Source organism: Aquarana catesbeiana, linkage group LG05, assembly GCF_042186555.1.
Source record: "Aquarana catesbeiana isolate 2022-GZ linkage group LG05, ASM4218655v1, whole genome shotgun sequence".
NCBI classification, from domain to species: Eukaryota; Metazoa; Chordata; class Amphibia; order Anura; family Ranidae; genus Aquarana; species Aquarana catesbeiana.
Window position 1 is genome coordinate 461993657 of NC_133328.1, and position 16786 is coordinate 462010442.

Here is a 16786-nt window from a genome sequence, read left to right on the forward strand (position 1 = left end):
GGATGCCTGCGGAACCTAACGTATGGCAAACATGAGATATGGTAGCAAAAAATTCCAGTTTCTCCCATTTTTGTCGACCACCTTTTTCAGCATACTTTTCAAAGTTTTATTAAATCTTTCAAGCAGACCATCCATTTGGGGGTGGTAGACAGAGGTACGGAGATGGGAGATGTTGCGCAAGGATAGCGCGTTGCATAGTCGAGGATCACCAGAATATGCTGATGACCCCAGGCAGATTTCACAACCGGCCCAACCAGGTCCATGCCAATCCTCTCAAAAGGGACCTCGATTATTGGTAGAGGGACAAGAGGGCTGCGAAAATGGGGCGACGGTGCCGAAATGTGGCACGATTTGCAGTACTCCTTGACATCTACATGCAACCCGGGCCAGAAAAACCTCTGGGCAATTCTCTCCCTGGTTTTTTCGATACCGAGATGCCCCCCCATTACATGACCATGGGCCAAGTCTAGGACCACCCTGCGGAAGAGTTTGGGAACCAGTAGCTGTTCTACCTCGTCCTCTCCATGTTTTATCACTCGATACAATAAAATTGTTTTTAACAGCTATGTAGGGGAAAGACACCACCCAATCAGGATCCACCGGTTCCCCGTCCAACATCTTAACGTTTTCCCTGGCTCTCATGAGGGTGGTCTCTCGCGGTTGCTCGGTACAGAAATCCTCTCTCCTGACCTCAAAGTCGGGTACGACATTTTGGCTACTCTCATTGTCAAGGTCAGAGGAGGTCTCTCGTTCGTTACTCTCAGGCTGAGAGCTGACTTCTAGGTTCTCCGGCTCCCCAGCCATGACAGGGAAAGGAAGAGGATCTCCGGCTTCCTCGATCCCACCAACAGCATCTCCTTCCCTTTGGCAAAAAAGGTCTGGTGAGAGTTCCCATGCTTCCCCAGCAGGGGGAGCTCTATCTACCAGGCTCCCTTTGCTCTCCCACAATTTCCAAAAATGTGGAAAATCTCTCCCCACTAAAGCTTCATGAAGCAGTGAAGGTACCACCCCCACTGAATGTGTTACATTGCCCCAGGGGGTATCAATCTCAACCACCGCTCTCTGGTAGTCCCGAGTGTCCCCATGGATGCAAATTACCCCAATAATACTGGGGTGTAGTTTTGTGGGGTTCACACAATCATTCCTGACTAGGGTCACCACACTACCAGAGTCTAGCAAGGCTGTGAGTGGCTTTCCATCCATTGAAATAACACACATCTGTTTTTCCATGCGACTCTGACACGATGCAGTACATGCGACCTGTGCAAACAGAGAAATGCGTCTTTTCATAAAAGCATAATCACATTGCATAGGTTCATCATCTATAGGACAGTTTGCAGGAATATGCCCTAATGCATGGCAACGAAAACACCGTATGTGGCCTACCCCTAGTCCTCTTAACGGCCCCAAAGACCTTCCTGGCTTCTTTGGCCAGTCTCCAGGTCTAGGACCCACAGTCTCATCAACTGTAACAACAGTCTTATCCACCTTCCCCATGCTCTTGAACCCGGAACAGTCTTACCAGAATCGCTGGGCAATCTTGCACCCCTAGAGACACCGAAGTGGGGCGTAGATGGGTTCACCAAGTCCTCAGTGGCAGTGTACCTCTCCACTAGGTCCACCAACTGGGTTGCAATTTTGGGGGCCCCCTGTCCGACCCACTCCCTCAGGGCAGTAGGGAGCGCACGCAGTTACCGGTCCATTACCACACGCTCCACGATCTGAGGGCTTGTCAAGGTCTCTGGTTGCAACCACTTCCTGGTGAGATGGACCAGGTCAAACATTTGTGAACGGGGTGGCTTGTTGCTGGAGTAGGACCACTGATGCACGCGCTGGGCCCAGACTGCCATGGTGAGACCCAAGCGTGCGAGTATCTCTGTCTTTAGAGTCTCATAGTCCTGGGCCTTATCTGGTTCTATCTCAAAATAGGCCTTTTGGGGTTATCCTGTTAGAAATGGGACCAACAGACCCGCCCACTGCTCTTTTGGCCATCCCTCGTGGACAGTGACTCTCTCTCGAAAGTCGCAATGTATGCCTCAACATCATCCGCAGGTGTCATCTTTTGCAGGTGGTAGGAGGCACGTACCATCTTTGGTTCCGCTGACACAGGAGGTGTGGACCCCTTTTTCAGTTCCACCAGAGCCTCTGCGAACTGCCGATTAATTTCCTGCTGGGCCACTTGTTGTGCAGCAGTGGCCTCTGCGACTTGGCGGTTCATCTCCTGCTGGGCCGCCTTTTGTGCTGCACCGACCGCCTGTTGTGCTGCAGTGGCCTCTGCGACTTGGTGGTGCATCTCCTGCTGGGCCACTCGTTGTGCTGCAGCAGCCTCTGCGACTTGGTGGTTGGTTTCCCGCTGAGCTGCATTGGCCTGTAGCAGGGCTTTTAACATTTCCTCCATCTTCAGAAAAGTGCCCACTGAATCCACCACGTGTGGGAAGATTAGCTTGTGGGGATCACCTTTTCTGAAGGACAGTCTGAAAACGGCACTTTCTTAAAAGTCTGGCGAATGCCAGGTTTATTTACAAGGAGGTTTGCAAAATAAAAACAAAACAGTAAAGTAAATCCTTGCCGTCTGGCGCTAACTAAACAAACAGTCTCCTCTCTAGACAGTGCGGGGCTGGTCCCCGTCACCCACAAAACATGCGGTAAAGCAAACCTTACAGTCCAACAACCAGAGCTCCTCTCACTCAGGTTCGTTCCTGAGTCTCAAAACCAGAGCCCTGCTGTGCTCTCTTCCTGGATATTTAAAGCCCAGCTGAGTCTGGACTCCAGTGGACCTGAACATCCGGACCGGAACCCAGCCTGCCACAAAGGCTGGAAAACCCGGGCCGGATTCCGGTTCAGTCCCTTACAATGGAACAAATGCGAGGGGAAATGTACCTATTATCATGTTACTCACCTTGCATACCGTCACAATATATATCACAAAAATGAGTACACCCCTTATATTTTTGTAAATATTTTATTATACCTTTTCATGTGACCACACTGAGGAAATTATACTTTGCTACAATGTAAAGTAGTGAGCGTACAGCTTGTATAACAGTGTAAATTTGCTGTCCCCTCAAAATAACTTAACACACAGCCATTTATGTCTAAACAGCTGGCAAGAAAAGTGAGTACACCCCTAAGTGAAAATTTCCAAATTGAGCACAAAGTGTCAATATTTTGTGTGGCCACCATTATTTTCCAGCACTGCCTTAACCCACTTGGGCATGGAGTTCACCAGAGCTTCACAGGTTGCCACTGGAGTCCTCTTCCACTCCTCCATGATGACATCACGGAGCTGGTGGATGTTAGAGACCTTGCGCTTCTCCACCTTCCGTTTGAGGATGCCCCACATATGCTCAATAGGGTTTAGGTCTGGAGACATGCTTGGCCAGTCCATCACCTTTACCCCCATCTTCCTTAGCAAGGTAGTGGTCGTCTTGGAGGTGTGTTTGGGGTCATTATCATGTTGGAATACTGCCCAGCGACCCAGTCTCTGAAGGGAGGGGATCACGCTCTGCTTCAGTATGTCACAGTACATGTTGACATTCATGGTTCCCTCAATGAACAGTAGCTCCCCAGTGCCGGCAGCACTCAAGCAGCCCCAGACCATGACACTCCCATCACACACTTGTCTTTGTACTCCTCACCTGGTTGCCGCTCCACGCGCTTGACACCATCCGAACCAAATAAGTTTATCTTGGTCTCATCATTAATCCATGTCCTTAGTCTGCTTGTCCTTCAGCAAACTGTTTGCGAGCTTTCTTGTTCATCATCTTTAGAAGAGGCTTCCTTCTGGGATGACAGCCATGCTGACCAATTTGATGAAGTGTGCAGCGTATGGTCTGAGCACTGACAGGCTGACCAATCACCCCTTCAATCTCTGCAGTAATGCTGGCAGCACTCATATGTTTATTTCCCTTGTTCTGAGTGGAACCTGTCCTGTGAAACTGCTGTATAGTTTTGGCCACCGTGCTGCAGCTCAGTTTCAAGATCTTGGAAATCTTCTTATAGCCTAGGCCAGTGATGGCGAACCTTGGCACCCCAGATGTTTTGGAACTACATTTCCCATGGTGCTTATGCACTCTGCACTGTAGGTGAGCATCATGGGAAATGTAGTTCCAAAACATCTGGGGTGCCAAGGTTCACCATCACTGGCCTAGGCCATCTTTATGTAAAGCAACGCAAATTCTTTTTTTCATATCCTCAGAGAGTTCTTTGCCATGGGGTGCCATGTTGAACCTCAAGTGACCAGTATGAGAGAGTGAGAGCGATAACACCAAATTTAACACACCTGCTCCCATACCTGAGACCTTGTGACACTAACGAGTCACATGACAGCAGGGAGGGAAAGTGGCTAATTGGGCCCAATTTGGACATTTTGACTTAGGGGTGGACTCACTTTTGTTGCCAGTGGTTTAGACATTAATAGCTGTGTGTTGAGTTATTTTGAGGGGACAGCAAATTTACACAAAATTTGCAAATTTGTTGTACAAGCTGTACACTCACTACTTTACATTGTAGCAAAGTGTCATTTCTTCAGCGTTGTCACATGAAAAGATATAATAAAATATTTACAAAAATGTGAGGGGTGTACTCACTTTTGTGAGTGAGATACTGTATGTGTGTGTATATATATATATATATATATATATATATATATATATATATATATATATATATATATATATACATATTCCAAAAGAAAAGACATAGAAAGATATAGGACTGAAAGGGGAAAGAGGTACAAGTTTGTCTTTTTGAGGATGATCTTGTGCTTCATTTATAGCGTCAAAATAAAACCTTCACCTTTTGAGACCCATAAGTGCCACCTTTTTTTGGAATATATATATATATATCTATATAGATATAGATCTATATAGATATATATCTATATCTATATAGATATATATCTATATATATCTATATATATATATATATATATATATATATATATATATATATATATATATATATATATATATATATATATATATACATATTATACATTTAATTGAAAGTTACCTTGGGGCAGACATAACGTAGCTTAGCAGCTTAGTGTAAGTAATTGGAAGCTAACATTTTGCAGTACCCATTTGTATTGCCCCAATGACTCCCAAACCAAAGTTTCACCCAGTTTTAACCCCATCATTTCATTTTCCTGAGATTAGATTACAACCCTTTGTCAAGATAGGAATGGGGGCGGATCCAGGGGGGGCAATGGGGCAATTGCCAGTCAGCGGGGGTCAGCAGGTGAGAGAGAGCCTGAGCGGGCAGGTCGGCGGATGAGTGAGGGGGGTTGCCATGTGAGTGTGTGCATGCAGGGCAAATGAGTGAGGGGTCGGGCCGGTCCGCAGGTGAACGGAGAGACTGGCCAGTCAGTGAGCCGGCGGACGGGGAGCAGAGAGATGACATCATCTCACTGCCCACCCTGCATCACTGCAGTTCCGCCCTCACTGTACAGCCATGGGCAGGAGAGAGATTACATCATATCTCTGCTGCCTGCCTTCACTCTGACAATCTGCACCTTAGCAGGTCAACGACAATAAGCAACGTGTGGCAGGTGATGTGATAGTTAGAAACATGTGGCAGGTGACGTGGCAAGTGTAATCCGTAATGTGTGGCAGGTGACGTGGCAAGTGACGTGGCAAGTAACAATCAGCAACATGTGGCAGATGACGTGGCAAGTGTAATCCCCAATGTGTGGCAGGTGATGTGGCAAGTGACAATCAGCAACATGTGGCAGGTGATGTGGCAAGTGTAATCCCCAATGTGTGGCAGGTGACGTGGCAAGTGACAATCAGCAACATGTGGTAGGTGACGTGGCAAGTGTAGTCCCCAATGTGTGGCAGGTGACGTGGCAAGTGACAATCAGCAACATGAGGCAGGTGACGTGGCAAGTGACAATCAGTATCTGGTGGCAGGCAAGTGACAATCCGCAGCTTGTGGCAGGGATGTGGCAAGTGACAAGCTGCATCTGAAGGCAGGTCGATGTGGAAAGTGACACACTCGGGGCTCCCACTGATTCTGCATTATGGTGAGTTGAACCATTTCATGTTATATTACAATGTAATAATAGAAATAATGGGCTTCAATCATCCTGACACCATAACAACCATGGTGCAGTGATGATGAAAGCGCCAACACCAGCCTTTGCCCCGATAAATTGCCCGTAGAAAAACGTATTTTCTGGCACTGCCCCTATCAAGACTAGACTCTGGATCCGCCCCTGGATAGGAATGGCATAATACCTAACTTCGTTTGGCTTTGGCCACCATTTCATCCACTACTCTGTATGTAAAATCTTCTATATAATGATATTTTGTCATATTTTGTGATACATGCGCATGGCTAAATCAGTATACATGCACAGCAAGACGTTTCTTTGTTGGGTAATTTTTCAGATTTTAATTTCAGTCTGTATTTCAGGTTTTGATTCATTTTGTGGATTCATGAATGCAAATATAAAATTGGTCAACACCTGATTGTTTTTAATGTTTCTATAAGTCATGAAGTATTTACCCCAATTGTTATCTCTTTTCAGTATTACTATTCTCTCAAGGACATATCGGTTGGAGGAATGTGCATTTGCTATGGGCACGCTCGCAGCTGTCCCTGGGATGAAGTGGCCCAGGTAAGTTATAACTGAGAACACTCTATTCCTAGGACAAAGGGAAACTATTGCAGTTTCAGTTGGGTGAGCTGAATTCGGTCATATAATTCCATTTTTGTCATTAAAATAACATTACTTGTCATTCTAGGTTAATATTTAAAAGCTTTTTCACATTATCTCTTTCTCCAGAAACTCCAATGTCAGTGTGAACGAAACACTTGCGGCGAGAGCTGTAATGAGTGTTGCCCTGGTTACCATCAGAATCCATGGCGACCTGGCACCATTTCGGTTGGCAATAAATGTGAGAGTAAGTTGGATCTCAGTTCTCCTGTATGATGTGAGGATGTGTGAACTTCTTTCAGGGCATTTTTTACTTTGTTCAGTTACTTTTTCTTTCCGGTAGGTAATAATCTAGGTCCTAAAATATCACTACAGGCTTTGACTAATATTCTTACTTTATTGTAAATTGAAGGATAAACTTCTTTGGGTCTCTACAGAGATTACTTATTTTTTGTGTGACAGTGGTGAATATTCAATGACGCACGGTTTCATTTACCACTGTATGTTGTTTGGCAAACTTTGTGACTAAAAATTATATTAGAATGATATTGTATTATCACAATGGATGAGAATGGTCTTCCACTGATAGCAGTACAAAGGGCTCAAAAAATTGCAGAGCAGTAAAATGTAGTTATAGGAAATCTGTATCTTCATATTGTCTTTGGAAGCAGGTAGATGTGAGATAATACATTTTTGACCACTTAGTGGCATGCTCAAGGGAAGACTGTCTGAAATAATACCTGCTGTTGTTGGTTCATATTCCGTGACAGCCTTGTTCCCTTATTTTTTCATCTCAATAGCCATCTTTTTTTGTAATCTTTATTTATACATTTAAAATATAACAAAGCAGGACAACGGAGGCATGATGTTAACATGGCCAGCCAGTACATGATATCATAGGTGTTAACCCACCAATACCCTCAGCAGTAGCATGTCCCCCAAGATATCCTGGGAGAACAACTTCCGATTGCAAATATAGCACATTGGATATCAGTGACCAAGAAGTGATGAATACAAAAGGAAACCCTCACAGAGGAGAAAGAGGGGATTAGAGAGAGAGGGCCGGGGAAGATCAAAAATCACTTATGCCCCATCTCTTCTACCCTCGGGGAAAAAGGAAGGGGTAACAGAACCAAAGAAAAAGAAAACAGGTATCCCTAGGCCAGGAGCATCATAAGTAAGCTGTAAAAAAGATAGCTATGTAGCAATACACAAGATATTCACGATAACAATTGTTTGTACATATCAGAGGTAGTGAAATCTACCCATAATGCCCACATTTCATAGAATTGTGAGAATTTGTTAAGACGCTGATACCTCCACTCATCCACCAGCTGTATATCATGCCTCAATGGCCATCTTCAGTGAGGACAGGTCTAAGAAATTTGTTAGGATGTTGGCCACACGATTATGATTTTAATCTCCCTTAATTATGCTACACTGTATACAGTAAGGCAGTTCTGCCATAGCATGAGTGGTGTACTAGTTAGTATCACTCATGGGGCATTACACTCTACTGCTCGGTGGCAATGTATGTTATACAAGAACAACATGCTCCACTCAGCTATTTTTACTATGTCATATATCATAATATAGCATCTAACCAGGAGGGGCAAGTTATGCGTATCCAGCTATCTAGGACAGAGCGGTATGTATCTCCTTTTTTTCTGATTAGGATGCCTCATAACAATGTTGCTGTACTAAGCATTCTACTCTGAACACCTATCAAGTTTAGCGGGAACAGTAGCACAGGGTACCCTCTATGTACTTATTTACCAAGTACTGGATTTATACAGCAAATATGGAATATAGCCCAATTGATTTTATGTTCAATATTTGTATTTGAACTTTGGAGAATGAAGGTTTGTACAAAGTAGCTAAAAAAAAAAAAATGTATAGTTTGCATATGTTATCGTATATACACCATGACCACTGACAGCTGTCACAAGTGAATACAATCAGTTATCTAGTTACAATGGCACCTGAAGGTGGGTGGGATATATTAGACTACATTAACACATTTTGTGTGCATCCTGCAGCAACCAACATATGTAATCTCTGGCTTTGTGAACAGCCACAGGTAGTTGCAGCTGCTGCAGCAAGCTACCCACAGGTGGCAGATTCCTGCCGCTGTCTTACGCACCAGGCCGAATTGCCAATGCAAATGTAGCCTTAGGCAGCAGGTTAACATGTTGTCCTTGACATGGAGCTTAGAGTGCCGCTCAAAGCTAAGAGATGAGCCAGTTCCTTCTAGTCCTCAGAGATAGGGGTGCTGGTATGTGTACTCACTTATTCTCCAGTGATGAATGCATTATTTATTAAGAAGCCGCACTCCCAGCCGACCGTTGGGAGGATTTGAATATGAAACAGTGGGTGTAGTGAAACACATCAGGGGGGATGTCCTGCAAAGGAGAGCTGTCTGAGGCTATTTCATATCCACATCCACACTTCGGTTGAGCTGGAAGTGTGACTTCTTAATAATAGACAATGTTGTCCCTGAAATTGATGTGTTGAAAGCAAACAACGAAATACTAGAGAGAGTCACGGGCTGCTAAGGCTCATCAATGTACATTGGTAATGAAGGCTGCCCTGTGTAGTCTGTAGCTCAAACTGCTGAAAAAGTTAAGGCTGGTTCCAACAGAAAGGTGTCAGAACACATAGTGCACCGCTGCATATGAGGCTGCATAGCTGCAGACCAGTCAGGGTGCCCATGCTGACCTGTATCCACAGCCAAAAGTGCCTACAATGGGCATGTGAATATCATACATCGATTATCTGAGAAAAAGATGGCACCAGGATGCACTATGGTAAGAAGGCAAGCCAGTGAAGGCCTGAAGGATTTGTAGCAGATACCACAACATACCTTCAGAGGCCTATTGAAGTCCATGCTTTGATGGGCCAGGGCCATTTTTGAAGCAAATGGGGAACACAGTATGCTCCTTCAAACCTCTCCCCCAATCGGAAAGGTCAATTTTTTTCTTCTTGTGTTTATATATACAGTATTTACCAAAAGAGAGTACACCCCTCACATTTTTGTAAATATTTTATTATATCTTTTCATGTGACAACACTGAAGAAATGACACTTTGCTACAATGTAAAGTAGTGAGTGTACAGCTTGTATTATGCCGCGTACACACGAGTGGAATGTCCGTCAGAAAAAGTCAGACGGGAGCTTTTCATCATATATTCCGACCATGTAAATGCCCCATCAGACTTTTTCCATCAAAAATTCAGACGGACTTAGACAGAGAACATGTTCTAAATTTTTCCGACTGAACTAATTACTATTGGGAAACCCACTCGTCTGTATGCTTTTCCGACGCACCAAAAACGAGGCATGCTCTGAAGAAAATACGAGAAGGAAGCTATTGGCTACTGGCTATTGAACTTCCATTTTCTAGTCCCGTCGTACGTGTTGTACGTCACCGCGTTCTTGACGGTCGGACTTTGGTGTGACCGTGTGTATGCAAGACAGCTTGAGCGGAATTCCATTGGAACTCTGTCAGAAAAACCTTCAGAGTTTATTTCGACTGCAAAATCGGTCGTGCGTACAGGGCATAACAGTGTAAATTTGTTGTCCCCTCAAAATAACTCAACACACAGCCATTAATGTCTAAACTGCTGGCAACAAAAGTGAGTACCTCCCTAAGTGAAAATGTCCAAATTGGTACCAATTAGCCAGTATGTCACATGTTGACATTCATGGCTCCCTCAATGAACTGTAGCTCCCCAGTGCCAGCAGCACTCATGCAGCCCCAGACCATGACACTCCCACCACCATGCTTGACTGTAGGCAAGACAAATTTGTCTTTGTACTCCTGGTTGCCACCACACACGCTTGACACCATCTGAACCAATTATGTTTATCTTGGTCTCATCAGACCACCGGACATGGTTCCAGTAATCCATGTCCTTAGTCTGCTTGTCTTCAGCAAACTGTTTGCGGGCTTTCTTGTGCATCATCTTTAGAAGAGGCTTCCTTCTGGGATGATAGCCATGCAGAAAATTTGGTGCAGTGTGCGGCGTATGGTCTGCGCACTGACAGGCTGACCCCCCACCCCTTTAACCTCTGCAGCAATGCTGGTAGCACTCATACGTCTATTTCCCAAAGACAACCTCAGGATATGACGCTGAGCATGTGCACTCAACTTCTTTGGTCGACCATTGAGAGGCCTGTTCTGAGTGAAACCTGTCCTGTTAAACCCCTGTATGGTCTTGGCCCGGTGGCTGCACCTCAGGTGAGGTTCTGCACCTCAGTTTCGGGGTCTTGGCAATCTACTTATGGCCTAGGCCATCTTTATGTAGAGCAACAATTCTTTTTTTCAGATCCTCAGAGAGTTCTTTGCCATGAGGTGCCATGTTGAACTTCCAGTGACCAGTATGAGAGAGTGAGAGTGATAAAACCAAATTCAACACACCTGCTCCCCATTCACTCCTGAGACCTTGTAACACTAAGGAGTGACATGACATCGGGGAGGGAAAATGGCTAATTGGGCCCAATTCGGACATTTTCACTAAGGGGTGTACTCACATTTGTTGCTAGTGGTTTAGACATTAATGGCTGTGTGTTGAGTTATTTTTAGGGGACAACAAATTAACGCTGTTATACAAGCTGTACACTCACTACTTTACATTGTAGCAAAGTGTCATTTCTTCAGTGTTGTCACATGAAAACATATAATAAAATATTTACAAAAATGTGAGGAGTGTACTCACTTTTGTGAGATACTGTATACAAATAATGTTAGGAGATTGAACCTATCTTCATTAAACCTACAAAAGTAACCAATGAAAAATTCACAAAGGCAATCAGGGCAGCTGAAGCAAATGCACCAACAAGAAGGTGCAGAAACAACGCCATGTAACCATTTGGACTCCAAAAGATGCTCACTCTTGCCAAGAAAACTTTGGAGATTATATAGAAAATATACAAATAAAGTATAGAGGAGCATGAAAAAGCAAAACCAAAATATATGACATAAAAAATGTATATATAAGAGAAAACATATATATACACATGTACATAAAGTAATACACATGTGCATACAAATAATGTAAATATGAAGAAAAGCGCAAAATATGAATAACAAATAAAACAGAAAATCCAAAAACAAAATAATAAATAAACAAATGAATGACATGACAGAGCTGGTAAAATTAATTATATTTCATATTAATAAACACATACATGTCTAAAGATAAATATATATATATATATATATATACAAGTGACAAGTGACAGCTCTGCACTCTGTGTGTAACCCCCATGAACTCTGCACTCTGTATGAAATGCAATCCTGATATTTAATGCCCTTTTAAGACCCTTTCTCCTGTTTGTGAAATATGACCACACCCACTATTTGATGTAATTTGGAGGGTGTGTGTGGGGAGGGGTTTTGGGGGGTCGTGGTTGAGTTCCAGCACCTATTGTTTGAGAAAAAAAAGCCCTGTATATATATATATATATATATATATATATATATATATATATATTCAAGATATACAAAATATGATGTGTTCAAGGAGTGATAGGAAAGGACTGATGACAATGCTGGCAAACCAAAACCCACATCAATAGCTGTGTGTTGTGGGTCGTCCGAATTGTAACAATCCTAAAATATATCAATTATAAATAATCAAATGTATCTCCCAGCAAACCAAGAACACATCAAAGATGTATAAGAGCCCTTTCACAATGACAGCGTGGCTGCGTTAGCGGTAAGGTGCTGCTAGTTTTAACGGCACTTTACCATCATTTTAGAGGCACTTTTCGTCCGCTAGTGGGGTGCTTTTAACCCCCCTTAGCGGCTGAATAAAGGGTTAAAAGCACTCGCAAAACACCGCTGCTGAGGTGCTTTGCAGTCGCTTCGACGGCACTGCCTATTGATTTCAATGGGAAGGGGTGCTTTAGGAGCAGTGTGAAAGCACTCGGGTTTTCACACTGGGACTGCAGATGAGTAATTTTTCAGGCGTTATTTTTAGCTCTAAAGTGCCTGAAAAACAGCTCCAGTGTGAATGGGCTTTAAAGCAAAACAAAACAAAAGGAGACCAACAAATCACCCACAAAGTGAATAAATAAAAAGAAGAAGAAATTTAGATGACTCAAAGAAATTAGGATAATTTCACAAGATAAAGTCACACAGGAGCAATGATCATATAGAGAGATATATGGCCAGTAGATAGAAGGTAGCTAGCTTCTCCAATATTGTACATATGCATATAAACATATGTATAAATACATGATTGTAAACGTGCAATAAAAACTGCAATGAAGCATGTAGTGAAGCTACTCTGAATAAATTCTGAATTTGTCCCCACCTATTACTGGTGACATTACCTTCTCTACCCCTTGAATAACAAGGCTGGAGACATCTTTTTTTGTGATTGTCATTCCAGTGTCTAGCAACGTTAGTACCGTGATTCTTTTCTATATCATATAGATGGCCATGGAGGTGGCCCCTCAATCTACGTGTAGTGCGACGCATGTACTGTATTTTGCATAATTCGCAAGTGATGATGTAAACCAAATACCTTGTATAGCAATGAATAAAGTATAAGATCTTGGATTGTCTATATACTGTAGTTGAACAAATAGTGTCACCCCTTTTAACATGAGCACAACATAAGCACCCATTAGTGCCACATTTAAAAGTACCTTCTAACTGTAGCCAATGCGGTTGACATTTTTTGCTGAATATAAACAGTGATCTACCCAAAGTGAATGCTCTACGAAAAATGACTTTAATCCCCCTGGACAATATCTGAGCATATATAGCATCATTAAATAACACAGGTAGATACTTGAGAACCACATTCTTGATTTTATCAAACTCAGAACTAAAAGGAGTTGAAAAAACAGGAGCCTCAATCTGTGAAGTGAAATCATACCTACATTTATTTCTAGTCCTGGTTCTTATTGTAGTTGTATTTCTATCCTTATTTTTGTTCTTATCCTTCAACAAAACTTCACGTGAAGTGCTCTCAGCAATGTTAATTGCTCTATTGAGTAGCCCCTGTCCTCAAAGCGCTGGGTCGTGTCTCCCACCTCCATTTTAAACCTAGTCTCCTTGCTACAGATACGTTTCAGTCTCAAAAACTGACCGTCTGGTATGCCTCTCAAAGTGTGTTTAGGGTGACTAGTGTCAGCTCTTAACAAAGAATTGCCTGCAGATGGTTTTCTATATAAACTAGTTATGATTCTGCTCTCCATGCCTGTCAGTGTGACATCAAGGAAATCAGAATGGTGTGTCCCTGGTCCTGCAGCCCTCTTGGATACTCTTGTCACATCTCCCAAGAGGCTGTAGAACCAGGGCCACCTGAGCAGCGCATCACAAAAAAAACATGGGGGTGGGGGGCTGTTAAGTAGTGCCTTAAATATTGGCCTCATTGGTTTAATTAGTTGTGTATCAAAAGGCAGCTGAAAACATTTTGTCAGTAGAAAGTGTGTTACTTAGGACTTCTTGTAAGTGGACACAGAGTTCATAAGTTTAATTGTTATCTTCTCTTTTGTTGTGATATAGGTGGTCTGGGTTTTGACCTCTGCCAAATATAAACTTCTAGATTTCCAGGATTTTGCAGTGATCTGTTTCATGCCTGTGTCATTAATTGGAATTGGGGTTTAAACATCCCTGTGGACCCTTTTTAATAGTATTTTATAGGGATTTTTTCTGTATTGGATGGCCTAACAGTATATATAAAGGCCCAACAGTATACAGTATATAAAGTTTGGTATATTGTTATCCAGAGGCAGGAGCAGGCCCACCAAATATGAGCAAAAGTAGGGAAAACAACTGGAGACAATGTGAGCTATGGGACTTGGCACCATATATTATCTGAATAGCACTTTGTCGTTTTTTCCTGAATCAAAGACATTTTGGGAGCATGTTTTGGTGGTATTCCATATTTGTATCCAGTCATTTGATAAGAATAACGTTTAATGTAAAACCTCTTTATTTATAATATATTAAAAAATCATTATAGTTTTCTATTAAACAGCTCTGGGGATTCATTGAGACCTCAGTTTATTTTAGGACATTTTCATGTTGCTATTGATTTACTGTTTATTATTTTTCTTTCAGAATGTAATTGCCATAATAAAGCAGAAGATTGTTATTATGACCAAACTGTGGCGGATCGGAACATGAGCTTGAATATTAATGAACAGTATATTGGAGGGGGAGTTTGCATGAACTGCACTCAATTTACAGCTGGAATTAACTGTGAATCATGTATAGAAGGTTATTACAGGCCTCACAAGGTATGTACAAAAAACCCAGCCAATGAAGATCAGTGCTGGTTAGGCAATGAATGGTACCTCATTTTTTTCTTCCTGTTCAGGTCTCCCCCTATGAGGAAGCGCCATGCTATCCATGTGAATGTGATCCATTTGGTTCTGTTAGTCCTGTTTGTGTTGTTGATGACAAGCATGCTATGCAAGGTATCGTATATGAATGATTATTATGTTCTTACAATCACAAGTATAGAATTAGCTAGTCAGGTTATTTGCCATCGTTTGAAGGCTTAAATCACTGCAATGTTTTTAGTTTGGATGGAATCTGGAAGGGTTAGAACTTTGGTCAGACTTTGTGTTTGTGCCCTCATTGAACTTTTCAATAAGACTTGATTGTTGTCTGTGTCCCCTAATGGAAGATTTATTCTTACATTCAGTTCTGTTACACAGAATACAGGTCACCAGGATAGGAAGTAAGGAAACATTTCCCTCATAGGGATATAGAGCTATAAAATCCTGACAGAGGTCATATTTTTTTTTCTTGCTGTCTATGTCCCTATTGATTCCCATTAAAACTGATGAAGTTATGCAGTTTTTCCTTTGTCTTTTGTCTTTTTGATATCTGTATAACAGAATGTGTGCTAATATATGACTAAATACAATTATCAGCACTAACAGGCTTATTCAGTAAGGAAGCCCAATAGGCAATGATTTATAATACAGCAAAGTACCATAAATCGTTCCTTAACAGATCTGACTCGAGTAAATATAAATCTGATTAGTTGCTATGGGCTCCCATTATTGAAGAAGCTTGTGTTTTCCAAGACCATTTCAAATGTTTCAATCTTTATTTTTAGACTTTTTTTACTTGTCAAGAGTGCTTTGTGTAGCATTGTCAATATTATGAAAAAATGTTTCAATTTAATTTAATAAAGCCCGCAAATAATGAAATAAAGGGACAATGAAGACTGCATTAAATAAGTGAAATGAATTCCCACGTTGTGCAACAAATATGCATGCAAATATCCAAGATCCAGACTGTGTGAGTCCAACTCTGATAGATCTGCAGGCTTACCAAAAGCTGTACTGTTAACAGGGGCGGACTGACCATTCGGGCTCTCGGGCACTGACCAAGGGCCCCATGCCACTAAGGGGCCCCATCAGGTTTGCCAGCCTCAATAAAACCAGGGACAGTATGTAAAAATCTGTGTTTTCTTAAAAATCCCAAGATTATAGCTGCCCCGCCTCTCCAGTACCTTTTCAGTGTGTGTATATGTGTATTCTCTGTGTGTATACTGTGTGTGTGTATATTGTGTCTGTGTATACTGTATGTGTGTATACTGTGTGGCCCCATAATCTATTGCCTGGGGGCCCCATAATCTCCTACTGCCCGGGGGCCCCATAATCTTCTCCTATTGCCCGGGGGCCCTATAATCTCCTATTGCCCGGGGGCCCCATGAGTTGTCAGTCCACCCCTGACTGTTAAGATGGTCTAAAGCCAAAAGGCTTACTGGATATAACTATTATTATACAGGATTTATATGGGGCCAGCAGTTTACACAGCACTTTACAATATAAAAGGCAGACAGTACAGTTACAATACAATAAAATAAAATAAAAGAAGGGTAAGAGGGCCCTGCTCAGAAGAGCTTACAATCTAATATACTAGTATATGACTCTCAAATTATAGAGAATCTATGAACACAATCTCTATAATTTGAGAGTCATATATATTGGGTAATATATAAAGACAAGAGCGAGCGCACACCAGCATTAGTGAGATATCGTTTAATAGATGAAGATAAGTGTATAAAAAACGAGGGTTGCACTCACAAACATCCAGCGTTAAATGGCATAAACAGCTCCATTATAGCCTCCTCTCCTGGTTTGTAG

At 42.3% G+C, this 16786-nt stretch overlaps 1 protein-coding gene across 1 annotated transcript in view; it reads left to right on the plus strand.

The window, feature by feature from the left end:
* The window catches only part of LAMA1 (laminin subunit alpha 1), a 235980-nt gene that overhangs the window by 70318 nt on the left and 148876 nt on the right, over positions 1 to 16786 (plus strand). Inside the window, exons 6-9 of the mRNA XM_073631377.1 lie at positions 6533 to 6622; positions 6791 to 6908; positions 14742 to 14920; positions 15001 to 15100. Of these exons, the coding sequence (XP_073487478.1) occupies positions 6533 to 6622; positions 6791 to 6908; positions 14742 to 14920; positions 15001 to 15100 (487 nt within the window). The remainder of the gene's footprint in view (positions 1 to 6532; positions 6623 to 6790; positions 6909 to 14741; positions 14921 to 15000; positions 15101 to 16786) is intronic.